The sequence below is a fragment of the Brachyhypopomus gauderio genome, chromosome 4 (assembly GCF_052324685.1).
Source record: "Brachyhypopomus gauderio isolate BG-103 chromosome 4, BGAUD_0.2, whole genome shotgun sequence".
NCBI lineage: Eukaryota > Metazoa > Chordata > Actinopteri > Gymnotiformes > Hypopomidae > Brachyhypopomus > Brachyhypopomus gauderio.
Genome location: NC_135214.1, coordinates 465,285 through 481,370, shown reverse-complemented (window position 1 = coordinate 481,370; position 16,086 = coordinate 465,285). Strand labels below are relative to the sequence as shown.

Sequence of the window (16,086 nt, the reverse complement as noted above, 5' to 3'; positions counted from 1 at the left end):
TCAGGATTCTGAAATTCATCTTTGTGCTGTGAGGTTCGTTCCAGTCTGTACTCCAAGGTCGTGATAGGATATAGTTGGGAGAATTAACTCCTACCTACCACATGGACAAGTGACCTGCAACATGTAAACGAGCAAAGTGTTATGTCTTCACCCTGTCTCACTCTTTTCCATTCAGATTGTGGTCTTCATACTGACACTGGACACTCCTGCACGTCAGGCTGTTTCTGCTCAGCGTGATTTGGCCCTATTGGGGGTCTAATAAGCAAATGTTTGCAGTCATCTATTACATTTGGGAATCCCAATAAACAAATAGATACAAACCACCCGTGTTCATGGACGTGGTATTTGCAGTTTGGCTGAAGCTCGGTGCCATGTCCTGGTGTCGTGGACTTTGTGAATGGGAGCATAAATCTTATCAGTCGGGAATAGTTTTCTTACTGCTCGGCAAACGGAACCTCCGCAGATCAAGCAGAGAGTAAATAACGCAATGGAGGACTCGAACCGATGCAGTTTACGGTTAACACACTTGACTATTGCGATATTAATTTCGTTTATAGTTCATATACTACATACTTGTGTGTGTGTGTGTGTGTGTGTGTGTGGTGGTGTGGTGTAAACGAACAACGAAATAATGCCACATGCTTTCTATATTTGTAGGGTGTAGTTGTAACACACATCCCTATAACGTAACGTGGCGACACCATTTTTAATACTGCGCCGGGTGTCCGTTACACTTCTAGACTATTAAATATGCAATAATTTTTTCAGTAATCGATTAGGTACCCGTCAGTAAATATGTCAGTCCTACTCATCCATAGCACAACGTTGACACTGGTGCCGAGTGATACCACATCATCTCTGTTGCAACACTGTTCACATCACGTCGGCAGGTCCACAGAGCGGCTGGTGATTTTTGCTTCACGTCTCGTTGCTGTTCGTGTCCCGCTGACATCACACCGGACCTGAGCACCGGACCCGTCCCGCTGGTGTGCGTGGACGAGCCTGTGTTTTGGACCCAGGGCTGAGACTGCTGCGCTCGGAGGACCACGCAGGGAGGTACCGGGTGATGTAAGTGCTCTTCCTCGCTACACGGACCAACCTCTTCGTCACCTCGTACTTTATGAACGTACGTGCGATTATTCGACCGCCGAGGCGAATCGCGCACCGTAAGTTCAACTGATTATTCGACGTCTAAATCGCTTTTGCAGTTGCTTTAAAACTTTGTCATGCGGCGTTACTGCATCATCGTTAACTGGGCAGTTAAGGGTTACACAGAGATGAAGGACACACACTTTTCTAGGGTTTAACCCCCTTTTGACCATATCAACATGTGGCATGGGTCTTCTCCCTAAGAAAGGATATCTTCAGGGAAGAACTGGTGAGATGATAATGATTCATACTAACTACACGAGCAAGCCCCTCTCGTTACAATGAAAGATAAACCCAATAAGTTGGTTTTAATACCAGTCTTAGTTATTCTTTTCGTAATGATAGGTTATCAGTACATCTGCCCGGCAGGCAGCCAGTCTTGCCATTTTAGGACTGCGGACAGACTGGTGGGCACCGGTGCCCTCTCCACCCAGTATCCAACCACCGAGGACTTGTACAGGGACCCAGAGCTTGAAGAAGATGTCCCGACTAAATCTGTCTGGAAATTCAACTTCACGGAACGAGACCTCACACGCCACGTGGATTTCAACATAAAGGGAGACGACGTGATCGTTTTTCTCCACATCCAGAAGACGGGCGGTACCACGTTCGGCAGGCACCTGGTCCGGAATATTCGACTGGAGCAGCCGTGCGACTGCAAACTGGGACAGAAGAAATGCAGCTGTCACCGGCCAGGCAAGGACGAGTCGTGGCTCTTCTCCCGGTTCTCCACCGGCTGGAGCTGTGGGTTGCATGCGGACTGGACCGAATTAACCAGCTGCGTACCTGTCATCATGGGGAAGAAGCAAGCCCAAAAGCGCAAAAGGTAACTGACTGCACTCCCACGGTGTGCGTGCGTGCGGGCGTGCGGGCGTGAAGAGGTGGCGAGGGAGAACGCTCTTGGTTTTTATTTCTGAGGAATATAACATCTTTATATTTTACTCAGTGAGAGAGAAAAGTACAGAAAGCAAAGCGAATAGCAATGCTTAATTATTTCCCAAATCTAAACTAAAAATAACCAGGCTAAAGCTTGCTGATTTGTTAAAGTATTTGTGGTGTATTTTCTGCTTTGCTTGCTGGGGTTCGCCTGAATTTAAAGGCTTAGGCTATTGACTCCGTGGATTCACCGAATGACATGTGTTTGACAGCAGTGCTAGACACTCAACACACACAGCTGTGCTGGTCTACAGCGTGCAGATATGCGAGTGAAAAGTTGAGAAATTCAGCAGGTGAGTCATCACCAAATCCAGAGCCGGCCAGGCATGAACTGATATAAATAACCTGGTGTTCCTCTACTTATGCCAGATAACCGTAATCAAACACTGACTATTTTTGTTTATCTATTCCTTCACTAGTCTTATGTAAAATTCCTTTCGCTTAAAACTGATGGATGCGCTTTTCTGCAAAAAAGTATTTAATGTTAAGATAACTAAAATCTTTCATATTTTAAATTAATTTTCTATATTATTCACATGGTAAATGTTTTTGGTAGATTTGTACTAAAACGTCACTGTGTTGTTGGCAATCTCACTTGTTTCAAGACACACAAGTCAAACTCGAGTCTCTAGTTTCTGAAAATAGTAAATTTTACTTCACTCGGGAGACAAACCCAGAAAGTTTAATGGACACTTTAATATTTATACGCAGTTTATTTCCTAGTAAATGTTTTTTTCTCACCAAGATGCCACGTTTCCCTGTTTTGATGATGGAGAGGGTGTGTGGTAATGAACTTTAAATGAGGCCCCGTAAATACAAGCTGAGCTCTGGAGGACACTTGAGTATTGCCGTCTATAATTCTGACTCTGCCAGTCTGCGTACGTGCGCTATTAAAAGGTTGTTTTTGTTGTTTACGGGGCATAATGAAGATTAAATGTGTCGTGAATGTGCAGACTTTCACTTTTAGGAGTGTGTGTGTGTGTGTGTGTGTGTGTGTGTGTGTGTGTGTGTCTGTGTGTGTATGTGTCTGTGTGTGTGCGTGTGTGTACATTCAGTGATGTGTTGAGATGTCATTAAACTGCTTTAAAAACAGTCCCATATTATTTCACGAACCTTCCGGTTAGTTCAGTATATTTGCACTTCACTGTCGTTGTTTGTTTGTTTGCTTTATAAAGGCCTATGGTGTAACACTTATACACCCAGGGCTCAAAGGGATATTGCATTTAAACTCTATTCTAATTAATCAAGTTATCCACTAGCGATTGTACAAGTCATCAGATTGGCAGATGTCAGGGTTTAATTATATGTAATATTACAGTTATTACAGTTCACGTGTACCTGTACTAAATCATGTGGACTCTAGGATCGAGGGGGGGGGCTAGGCGGGTTAGTGTGACAGCGGACCGTTCTGAAAGGAAATTACATTACATTTTTTGAGCCCATTAAGTTTCCTTCCAGCTCCTAGTTATTTTTATTTTTTGTAATAAACTGTGTGATTCCACTCATTTAAGTACCAGAAATCTGAATGCATAATCTGAAAACAAGCATTTCAAAATGTGTGAAATAGCATAGGGACATAACTGACAGTATGAATATTAATGAGCTCATTAGCAATCTATCTCAGTCTTGAAGACAGTTTATTTAGAAATCCATGGAAGTACACAAAATATAGATTTATATTTTTCAGTTTGTGCGTGTCTATGAGAGAGAGAGAGAGAGAGTGAAGGAGAGAGAGTTTAGGCAGTGAATGGTTATAATGACACATTAGTGGCAGAAATCCCTTATTTAATTAGCAGATTCTCTTCATATTGAACTGTTTGTAGACTGAGTTTGAAGAAGATGCACTAGTTTTGAAATGTTATTAAATATCAAGGCCACACTAAAAGTAAGGTTTTATCTTCTTACATCAGCCTATGTTTGAGAAGCATCTGGTGCTGTCATTGCGTTCTGGGCTATTACACAAACATCAGTTTATGCATTATGATTTAGAGACTTGAATGAATCTATAATTTGTTTTTTTTTCAAGAAATGCTCCATCTTGCTCTATTGTTTCTTTCATGTATTCCCTGCCCAGAAAAGCTTGTTTAATTAGCTGCTGATCTGAAAGCTAAAGTCATGCGGCACTAATCAAAGTCTGCGATAAAGGGAGTAATTGTTCAGAAATGATTTGGCTGGGAGTTGGGAAGCACAGGAAACAGCTGGAGACAAAACGGTCTGTGTGCTCGGCTGAGAAATTCCCTCTTTGAGGATGAAAAATTGACCTGTGAGCCCCAAACCACAAGGCCATGGCCATATGATTCATCTCTGCAGTGCCAGGTTGCTCCTTCCTCTGGGAGAGAGGGTGTGTGCAGCACCCTCTCTGCCAACACTAATCCACCCCCCTCCTCTCTCACTCTCTCTCTCTCCCTCACTCTCTCCCTCTCTTTCTCTCCCTCTCACTCTCCATCCCTCTCTCTCTCTCTCTCTCTCTCTCGCTCTCTCACTCTCCCTCTCGGTCCCTCTCACTCTATCCCTCTCTCTCTATCTCTCTCTTTCTCTCTCTGTCTCTCTCTTTCTCCCTCTCCCTCTCTCACTCTATCCCTCTCTCTCACTCTATCCCCCTCTCTCTCTCCCTCACTCTCTCTCTATCTCTCTCTTTCTCTCTCTGTCTCTCCCTCTCTCTCTCCCTCTCTCTGTCCCCCTCTCACTCTGTCTCTCACTCTCTCTCTCATACACTCTCTCACATAGCATACATACACATCCTTCAGAGCCAAATACATATACTCTGACAACAGGCATGGCTGGTGCTCTATATCTTAAGTGTGAATGGTGACTTTCTGAAATTTTCATCCTCGTCTCTCCTCTTTTAAAACGGGGCTTGCCATAGTCCACATCCCGCATAAACATAAAGAACTCATCCATCCTTCATGTTCATGGGTGAGATTCCCCAGACATTTCATCTCCCCACCCTCTACACCTTTACGCGTGTTCGTATGAAGATGGCATTCGGTTACATGATACATGATTTCAAGGCGAGTCAAGGCACGGCGTGGTGTCAGATGAAGCGGCTCCACCCCGAGTGCGTGAGCCGCCGCCCCTGCGTCTGTCTGGGCCGCGAGGAGGCGGAGAACAGGAGGAAGTGTAGGAGGAGGTGTAGGAGGAGGTGTAGGAGACGCCGTTCGTCTTGCACGGCTTGGCCTTTGCACAGCAGACAGAGCAGGAAGCTGGAGCCCAAAAGGTCAGGCATGTCAGAGCAGATCAGCAGACACTCCTGCAGCAGAGGATGAGAGACGGGAGGGGTGGAGAGGGAGAGGGGGAGACAGAGAAGGAGAGAGGGAGAGAAGGAGAGAGGGAGAGAGGGAATGCTCTTCTCCACTGGTCTTAAGGGAGAGGGTCTCTCTCCCCCATCACATCTCAGAGCTCTCTCCTCCGCTGGGACTCTTGAGAGCTGCATGTTAATATGAGAGTGAGAAATATGTATGATTTGCCACTACTATATTGCTGTGAGGAAAAGACATATTTCAAGCATGTAGTTCTCATTTTACATTTTGGGAATACAAGATAAATTGCTGTGATCTGTGTTAAAGTGCGATAATTAGCCACCTCATTATACTCTTGCACCTCTAGCAATGCAATAGTGAAGTTAACACACATTTGACTTTCACCTAGCGAACTGTTGCGTTATTCATCCAAAATGCTTGATGACAGCACATGATTGTTGTCATTGAATTAATTTGATTTGTAAAGAACTGAAACCCTAATCCCCTCTGAACTGAAACCCTAATCCCCTCTGAACTGAAACCCTCATCCCCTCTGAGCTGAAACCCTAATCCCCTCTGAACTGAAACCCTAATCCCCTCTGAACTGAAACCCTAAAACCCCTCTGAACTGAAACCCTAATCCCCTCTGAACTGAAACCCTAATCCCCTCTGAGTTGAAACCCTAATCTCCTCTGAACTGAAACCCTCATCCCGTCTGAGCTGAAACCCTAATCCCCTCTGAACTGAAACCCTAATCCCCTCTGAGTTGAAACCCTAATCCCCTCTGAACTGAAACCCTAATCCTCTCTGAGCTGAAACCCTCATCCCCTCTGAACTGAAACCCTAATCCCCTCTGAACTGAAACCCTAATCCCCTCTGAACTTAAACCCTAATCCTCTCTGAACTGAAACCCTAATCCCCTCTGAACTGAAACCCTAATCCCCTCTGAACTGAAACCCTAAAACCCCTCTGAACTGAAACCCTAATCCCCTCTGAACTTAAACCATAATCCCTTCTGCTGCAGGTTTCTCTGCTTCTCTCCAGGACCACGCGCCTCTTTCTGTTAGTGCTAATTAAATCTGTCAGGTTCATCACTACCCCGCTATTAGGAGCAAATATATTTTCTGGGCATGCACATACTATATGTACGATCTGCCAAAGCAAGCTGTAATTTACTAAGCCAATGCACAGAGGTTAGAAGGTTTAAGGGACTATGAGTGATCGGCACTTGTTTACTCGCTGAGACTTATGACAAGTTGCCCGTTATTCATTATTACTATTTTTTAAATCTTGTTTGAGGTTTGCAGCTGTTTATTAGAGACAGCAGAGACACTTTTACACTTTGCTGGTCAGTTTAAGGAGACTGAGGCAGGATTATATACTGCTTCATGACTGAGCTACTTTATAGACTTTATCCTTAGTTTAGATGGGGTTGAAGATGACTCATACACCAAAGTGATCAGGATATCTATTTATTTTGATTATGGGTGGTGTTGTGCTTAGCAGAAAAAAACCAAATGCTCACAGATGTTAAAAAAAACACATATTGTCTTTTACAATAAGATCTCAATAACAAATGATCAAATCCAAAATCGGTATGAAAACAGTCTAGGTAAGAAATCTGAGAAAAGGCAAACAAGTAAGAGGAGGCAAACCAGGCCAAAGACAGTCTGAGAGAGAGAGAGAGAGAGAGAGAGAGAGAGAGAGAAACATGATCAGGGTTCAGGGTCAAAGTACTGTACTGGAATATACAAACAGAATGCAAACTGCTCAGTAAACCACAGAAAATCAGATGTTAATACCACACAATGGGAAGAGTACATGCCTGCACTTAAACACTGTTGAATGATGAACAACAGGTGTAAACAGTTCAGTGGTCAGGTGGTATAGAATGGCTTGGAGGATGATGAGGGTGATAAAGGTGATGAAGCACGGATGGTGACGCTCTTCCAGGAGCTTCTGGGAAGGTGAGTTCTCATCACCGGCCACCTAACAGATGGCTGACTGTGTGTGACATATAGCTTGCTAATTTTCCCATCTAATTAAGCTACTTTACTCATCCATTTAAGCTGTTGTATTTCAAGTAATTCTCCCATTCAAGATAATTCCCACAGCTTTGTCAGTGTGTTGTTATCTGTGTTTCTTTCGTCTCAAAGCTGATTTGCTCTCAAACAGAACCCTTATGCAGTCTATAATAACCGTGAGATTGACGCCCACAGTAATCTCCGGGTGTGTGCCTAACAGACCGCGTCCCCACTGAAGCCCAAATGAATTTTGCACCTGCTGGCTCGGTTCTCGCCTCTGCTATCGGAATGCAAGTAGGTCCACAAGTTCCCCATTTCCCAGACAATCAGAGTAATGAGCAAACCTGCAGCAGCGCTAATGGCCCATTATTACTCTTATGGAGCGGGTGATGACATGCTCCTGGCCCAATAATACCCTCACATCATTTTTTATTCATTATACTCAACACAGAGAGGACTACGATTGCAGTCTGGGTCTGGGTCTGTGCGGGCTCTGATCAGAACGCAGCACGTCACCTGCGCTCCCGAGTTATGAGACATCTTCACGGCTTAGCCGCTTTCTCTTTATGGCTTTGGACGCAATGAAGGCACCTTCGACTCTCGTCTCGGTCATCATCATCATCCTCTTCATCTTCTGTTCTAAATGGTGATTAGGCCTTATAAGAATTCCGCCCTGGTTCCGTTTGTGTCCCGGGCAAGTGCACACCCTCCCTAACGTTACACTGCTGATCTCTTCTAACTGATTGGTCGAAATGGACCTCATCGAAAAGAGAGGTTCCTCCCCTTAACACAGATGAGGTTGCACAGGCTTAATGGGAGGGATTTACTGCCCCCGAGGCTTGGCACAGCCACACGGCACCTTAGCATTATAGTATCCTTATTACATGTTGTGCCTGAGTATGCCCTTGTGGGCGTCAGGAGGCAGTGGGGCTTGGAGATTGCTTTTCATTCATCATTCATCTGGCTCTTCATTGCCTCTGAGGCAAAGCTGTTATCCAGTTGGTGTGATAATGAAGTGCTACCAGAGGGGGGGGTGTTGCTACATTGCTCTAACAGTCGCTCTCTCCTGACTAAGGAGGTCCGTGTGAGAGAGAAAACGCACTCATTTTGGTTCATTTCGAGAGCAGGAGGAGGTCAGGTTTTGTTGACTGACTGAGGAGATTTCACATTTGCTTATTATTTTTGTTTTTTCAATCGGTTATTACAGTTTTAAGCTACTGCAAATGTGATATGATATGTTGTTCCCAGATATAAATGGTTGAGACTTACATTTATTTTTACAGTGTGTAGCAGTCACTGTTATAAAAGCAATTACCGTCATGCTTTAAACACGCCAAGTTTAAGATGTTAAGACAGTGCTCAGTCCTAACACATGCAGCACAAGGGTTCTGATTACACTTAAGTGTAAGTGCAACAATACATGCTTTCATATTTCTGGCACTTTGGTGACGGTGCTGTCAGTGCTGTTAAACTGACTGTACTCACCTCCAGTGCTCAAGATTCTACATCATTTTACACAGGCTGCCTCCACCCTGCAACCTGTTGGCCTGTCCACGTTTCCTGGTCCTTTTCCACACACAGAGAGCTGTAGCTGCTTTGTTCTGCGGGCCTTCCCCCATAAAACCTGATGAAACAAAGCACCAGTGGGTAAAGACACTAAAGCTAATGAAGCGGGAGCCGCACACACACCTTCTTTGACACCGATGTCATGTTCACTTGCTGGTGAACAGGAATCTCAGGCAGTGAGATTCAGCTCTTGCTTCTGTGTTGTCTCTGGTCAGGCTGGGATCGTAGCTCTTTACTCGGACACGCTGGGATCTGAGCTCTGTAATTGGATGGGCTAGGATTAGAGCTCTGTAATTGGATGGGCTAGGATTGGAGCTCTGTAATTGGACAGGAAGAGATCGGAACATTTTTTCTCAGGCAGGCTGGCATTGGTGTTCTTTAATTGGACAGGCTGGGATCAGAGATCTTTAATTGGACTAACTGGGATTGGAGCACGTTAATTGATCAGGTAGGGATCGCAGATCTTTACCCAGGCAGGCTGGGGTCAGAGCTGGCACTTATAGTTACTGTCTGGGGTTAATAGAGCTTTTGCTGATACAGGCAACTTTTTTGTTTGTGATAAAAGTGAAAGGTGCTTCATTACAATACTGACAAAATTTCCTAGAAAAACCTTTGAAACAGTGGATTGAAATTGAATGATGTAAACTTTTTTACAGCATGTTTTGCTGTTATATAAGATAAGTTTTGCATGAGAATCAAAACTTTATCAGAATGGATGTTACAACCTCAGGAAAAATATGAGAATTCCCTTTCATGCAAACGAGAATATCTATGCATGAAAAACCCATTATTTAAGCAGCTGTGTCCTGCAGCAGTTGTCAGGGGTCAGACTTTAAGGACTGACTACAAGTGTGTGCATAATAAACTAAATTCCCTGCCAAAGCCGTAGCTAACATAGTCACTTTGAAGATCATTGCTAGAATAGAATGTGTGCCACTTTGTAGATTCCGAGTTACTGAAAAAAAAACTAAAACAAAAAAAAAAAAGACTAAACCATTAAAGGTGGAGCCCTATGTAGCAATATACAACTAAATCATACAGTAGTGAACTCGCCCCATGATAAGCAGAGAGCTTGGTGTAGCTGCAGAGTGTGCACTATTCAAGGAGCAATCAGGCGATGGTCTTGCTATGAGGGGTGAAAGCATTCTGGCCATAGGTGAGAGCTTCCCTGTGTGCAGAATGCTAACACTAGACCGTCTGCAGGGGTATTTTGGGTGCTCTGCTGAGTGTGCAGTATGTCGTCTGCAGGCCAACTCGGCATACAGAGGCTAAAACGGCACAGCGGTCGTGTCATAACTCACTTCCTGATTTGAACAGAGAAGTAGTGTGGGGTAAAACACTAGTTGCAAAGCAATATCTCTGAAAGCTTTGGAGATCTGACTGAAAATCTCACATTTTGTTTAAATTTCAGAGCGGATGGGGTGGATGATTGTTATAAATTCACTCTCAACAAATGTTAATAATGAGTGTATTAATGTAATGCCACGTTCGCAGAGCAACAAGCAGGCAGACACACATGCTGTGAAGAGCAAGACTTAGGGGGCAAATCCAGCGTCAGAATCGTTTAAACAGGAGGGAGGCGGAGCCAGACATGACAGACAGATGGGGGCGGAGCCAGACATGAAGATTCAGTGTATACTGAAAAATTAAATAGTGAGCAACTGTACTACTGTGGTTAAAATAAGTAAAAAGTTAAATGCAAAAAAAGCAGACATACAGAATAAGAAAAAATTATATTTATATAATGTTCCAGGCAATAGGTATAAACATGAATCGTTTTGTATGATTTGATTTCCTATACAGACGTCTATTTTTAATAAGCTGCAGGCAAGCATGTGATATTTTAGCATTATTCTTCTCTACATATATCTGAGCACAGTATGTATCTTTGATGAGATCAACGTCAAAGCTCAAGATTACAGGATTATTACTCAGAAGTCTGAGAGATAGGAAACTTAATCAAAAGTCTCTTTCCATCTGACCCGGAGACTCGGTGGAGTTATCTTGAGCTCTCGTTTCTGTCTCTCTTTTACTGTGGATGTGATTGGATGGTAAACAAGTGCACTCAAATGTGTAGAAATGTGACCTTTGGCATGGAGGCACCACTTCCACTCTTAGGCACTTGCATGGGAAGGTAAGTTGGGTGACACGCTTTGTCTTGTGTTAATAACAGCTAGGTGTCCACAACCAGACTTTATTTTGTACATTGCAAAGTGACTGTACATAAATTTAATTTAATAAATTTAAATTAATAAATTGAATCAGTCATGGCCTGGCGGTTAGGGAACTGGTCTTGTGACCGGAGGGTCGTGGGTTCGATTCCCAGGCCTGAGGCCATGACTGAGGTGTCCTTGAGCAAGGCACCTAACTCCAACTGCTCCCTGGGCGCCGGGCTAGGGCTGCCCACCGCTCTGGGCACGTGTGATCCACAGCCTCCTAGTAATCACTAGTGTGTGTGTGTGTGTTAACTGCACAGATGGGTTAAAAGCGGAGGACAAATTTCGATTGCGGTGTAAAAATCACAATTGACAAAATACGGCACATTATTATTATTATTATTAATCAACACTTTCAGTCAAGATGTATTGTTGTCAAGATGATCATGGTGTATTGATTTATGATTTAATCGTGATTTAACCAATCAGGGGTGGGTTTCCCGAAACGTTCGTAGCGCTAAATACTTCTTAACCTCGTATGTTTCATACGAGGTTACGAAGTACTTGGCGCTACGAACGTTTCGGGAAACCCACCCCCAGAGGTGGGCAGTAACGAAGTACATTTACTTAAGTACTGTACTTAAGTACAGTTCTTGAGTATTTGTACTTTACTTAAGTTGATTTTTTTTAAATACTTATGACTTTCACTTCACTACAGTTGAATAACAAATACAGTACTTATCACTCCACTACATTTCTGTCCAGCTCTCGTTACTCGTTACTTCCACACACAACTCTCCTCCCCTCCCCCGATAGTATTTTCACAGGTGACACCCTATCAGCAATCAAGGATGTGTCTGTGAGGTGTAAAATCAAGTTCGGCGTCGCTAGTCGTTCTTTTCCTAAATAACAGCAACATGAGCGGAGACGGCGGTGATGGAGCATGCCAGGGTTGCCAACTTTTCAAGATCGCTTGGAGGGAGATTTGAACCTGGACTTGGTGGCGAGTGTAAATTGTTGATCGGGGGGGGTGGCGAACGTTACCAGGGCGGTGAAAAATGGACACAAATTAAGTATTATATCGCGATCGCCGGTGGTTGATAGATATAGATCAGAGGTAAATAAACTAGATTTTTTTTCGGCGTGAGATATCGGAACTGTGGCGTGAGAGCGTGTGAAAACGGTCAAATGCGTGTGTCTCACGCTCAATGCGTGAGAGCTGGCAACCCTGGCATGCTCTTTTGCACCCATGGCCGTATCTCGACAAAATGTTCCAGTTTTCTGAACGGATGAATCATTCCTATCGTTTTAAATGACTGTAGCATAATGTTGTATTGGATGACTGAATACCTAACTAGCAAAGAGAGAAAATCGTCATTTTATTATTGACTTTTAATATGGTAACATAATTTGCTTAAACAGGTTAGGCTAGGCTAATCAGTGAATTGTGGTTTTAGAAAATGTTTTTGTTCCTTAAACTAAAGTGTAGGTTAAACTTTTCTGCTACCACTACCTGAATGATGTACATCATTGGAATATGCCTTATGTATTATTATCAAAGACTATGAATATTATGCCCAAAGAGGATTTGGTAGGATGTATAATACTTTTAAACTATAACTTTTTTACAAATGTGACGGAAGGTGTACTTTAATACTTAAGTATTTTTAAAAGCAAGTACTTCAGTACTTTCACTTAAGTAAGATTTTGAACATGCAACTTTCACTTGTATCGGAGTAGCATTTGACCAGTGGTATCTGTACTTTGACTCAAGTAATGAAATTGAGTACTTCGTCCACCTCTGCCCACCCCAGACCACTTTGTAAGGGAGTGCAGACATGTACTTTCAGGGTTCTTAGCTATTCTTATATGATTTGTTCACATTAAATCTTACAAAGTCACTGTCCTTTGTGTTCTTTGGTTATGACAGTAGTATTTACTTCAAAGACAAAAGTGATGAAAATATTTCTATCTTGCTTATTCTGCTCAAGCACTGGTCTGTAGCCTAATGGAAAGACAGATAGCAACATTATTCTGTGATTTACAACAGTGCGTATTGTAGAATAAACAGGGTTGCTGAAGAAACTGTGTGGCCTTAACAGCAGCTAGAGTGGCTGATTGACAATTGCACAAAATTGTCTTTTCATAATATGTTGTTCTTGTGAGGCCTCTGAACTCAGGTAGTGTGTGTTGAATTATGTGGTTGAAATCACTGTAGCTGTTTAAGGGTGGTGATTTCTCTCTCTCTCTCTCTCTCTCTTTCTCTCTCTCTCATTCTCTCTCTTTCACAGAACCCTCCAGTACTACTCTAGTTATTTGACAGATTGACTGATCGAACAGTGAGCTCAGATGTTTGCCACCTGTTATTTCTCAGTCGCGAGAAGTTGGTCCTGACCAAATCTGTCTGTATCGAATAAGTATGGGCTTTATTCAACATGGCCCCACAGGGAAATGTCATATTTCCCTATTTGGCTGGCAGGTAGGTTGTGTGTCTGGTGGGCAGGGCTACTCACAGTGATGGAGTCACCTTCATAATACCCGATCTGCTCAGCAGGGCTGCAGCCTCCTGCCTCAGTCACCACTGCCTTGTTCTGTTCATCAGGGCACAGGACTGATAATACTGCATCCCGGGAACAATGCACTGGTTGCTGTGGTTTGAATCTCTCTAGTGCAAGCAGTGTCTGAAATCAACATAAGTGCACTGACTGGGATGGAGATATGTCAGCGGTCAGCGTCGGAGCTGAGACCCCCTTGTCAGGGCTGTTGTGCGTGTGCAGACCATTAAGGATGTTAATGCATGTATCTCCTCGCTGCGTGAGCGTTGGAGGCAGCAGGTGTGATGGCTCGAGGCTGAACCTGCAAGCATGTTCTTGCTGAACAGATTGTGGTCCAGATTGCACTCAGAATGCCTGTGCTTATAAATAGGAGACTGTTCTGGTGCTGCTTAAATTTGCAAAATCACCTCATGTCACCTGTCTTGTTGAAAGTGGAGAACTCTAGGGAACTCGTAGGGAAACGTCACCACACGAAAACCTCACACTCATGGTTTTGCTTTTACACTTTTGTTGTGTCTGAAAGCATGTCTCAACATTATATAACTGTATTAAAACATAGCACCATCATGGTTACATCAGAGCAGTGTATACATTAGATGTGCCAATACAATAAATGATGGCATTGCTAAGGACTCCTCCAGACCCCAGAGAGAAAAATTGTGCGAGATTCTCAACACAGTGAAACCGGGACCTGTACAGTGCTTGGCTTGTGTGTTGGTGGTGGTCTCACGGACTTATCTCGCAAAGCAGCAGGTCTGTTTTAAGTCCTGCTACTGCCTTGTTTCAACGGAAGGGATTTTCTCCCATAATCTGTATATGCTTTGTGCCGGCTGTTTGGACTTTCGTTATGGATGAGCCCAGTTAAGCTTCTCTTCTCTTCATGGTGTCACTGGCCAACTTCTCAAGGCTCTCCCGCAGGTTCCTGCGTGGTGTCCTCACAATGTCTTCTCTGAAAATGTGTTGGGACAAACGTCATGTCCATTATACTTAATAATGGGGGTCGCTGACATGCCAGGGCTGTGTTCCCCAGTGTGCAGACCTCATTACGGCAGTGTGTGTGCGTCTCTCGACAGAGACAGCTTTCCATAGGGAGATCTTTTGAAACGACACATAAAAACCACATAATAGCTGTCACTGCTCTGATCTTGGACTGCTAGTGTTACAAATATATATCGTCTGTAAACGCGGGCCAATATACCATTAAACACATATGACACACCAATGAGAAGATTAGATGTCTGTGGCCTGTGTTAAATGTAAGGGTACCCGTCTAACTACTACACTCTGGAGAGACACAACTGTTTCTCTTCAGTGTTGGCAGCATTAGGACTGGACGGCACAGTCATCACTTTGTTTCTCAGAACTTGTAGCTGTGAAGAAAGTCGGAGCATATAGTGGCGTCTGCCTCACTTGTGCTTGGGGCCTTCGTGTGAGTGGACCTTGTCGAGAGTTCCCAGGATGCTATGCGCCTTGTTCAGTTAAATTTAATGTTTAAAGTGACAACGTGGTTGTCGTCTCTCTAAAGTGTTGGTTGATGTTGAACTTCCCCCATTTCTCCCTGTAGTTTCTCCGTTTTTGGGGTTTTTTTTGTGTTTATTTAATAGAAGAGTGTGTTCTTGGAGAGAGGATGGCATGTTCTGGGTTCATCTCGAAGCTACTGAAGGTAGCTACCTATGTGTGACTTTGTGCATCTCTGTGAGACTGTGTGAAAATTCTTGTTGCTAAAACAGTTAATAAGGGTTGCCGGGAGGGCAAACGGCCACAGGTGGCACTGTTTCCTCAAATGAAAGAAAAGAAAAAAGAAAGCGGGTGAAACAGGTCTCCTAATATTCTTGGGAGGATGTTAAAATACCTCGACTAAACACCTGGGTAAAATCTATATATGGGAATCACTGGCTGTCTTGCCCAATAGCGTTGCAGCACCACAGTCAGTAGAGGAAGTGCATAGAGAGTTTGGGAAACTGTGCCAAGGTTAGTTGAACACAAGCACCCAGAGCAGGAGTGCTGGGCATACCACTGGCTTTAGAGTAGAACCAGGAGTCCATGTGGAAGACAGGCAGTAATCGGCAGCTGAAAATCCCCTCAATATCCTGGGGTTTGTTTACTTTCATCTCCACGGGCACAGTAATCGGCAGGACGTTTTTCCAAATGGAGCCTTCCTGTTTTTCGGATGAAGGTGCTTTCTTCTTTCTTCTATATATATATATCTCTGAGGAGGACTGTAGAGCTTCTTGTGAACTCTTACTTTTTTTTTTAAAGTTACTTTATCAAATGCAAGCGGAAACTGTCAGTGTGCCTCGCTGGTATCTTTCAGATGTTAGGAGCATCCAGACCGGGGTGCCACTGCCAGGGACTGACATGGTTTGGTCTGAAGGTCAGATATGGTGTGACCTCATTCTTCATGTGGTTTCAGTCAGTGGGGGCGATGTGTTCAGATGTGATACAGGCATTGCTGTGCTCT

At 43.7% G+C, this 16,086-nt stretch overlaps 1 protein-coding gene across 1 annotated transcript in view; it reads left to right on the top strand.

The window, feature by feature from the left end:
* Window positions 1-902: 902 nt before the first annotated feature.
* The window catches only part of hs6st3b (heparan sulfate 6-O-sulfotransferase 3b), a 52,067-nt gene continuing 36,883 nt past the window's right edge, over window positions 903-16,086 (top strand). The window contains exon 1 of the mRNA XM_077001310.1: window positions 903-1,975. Coding sequence (XP_076857425.1) covers window positions 1,431-1,975 — 545 coding nt within the window. The 5' untranslated portion in view covers window positions 903-1,430. The remainder of the gene's footprint in view (window positions 1,976-16,086) is intronic.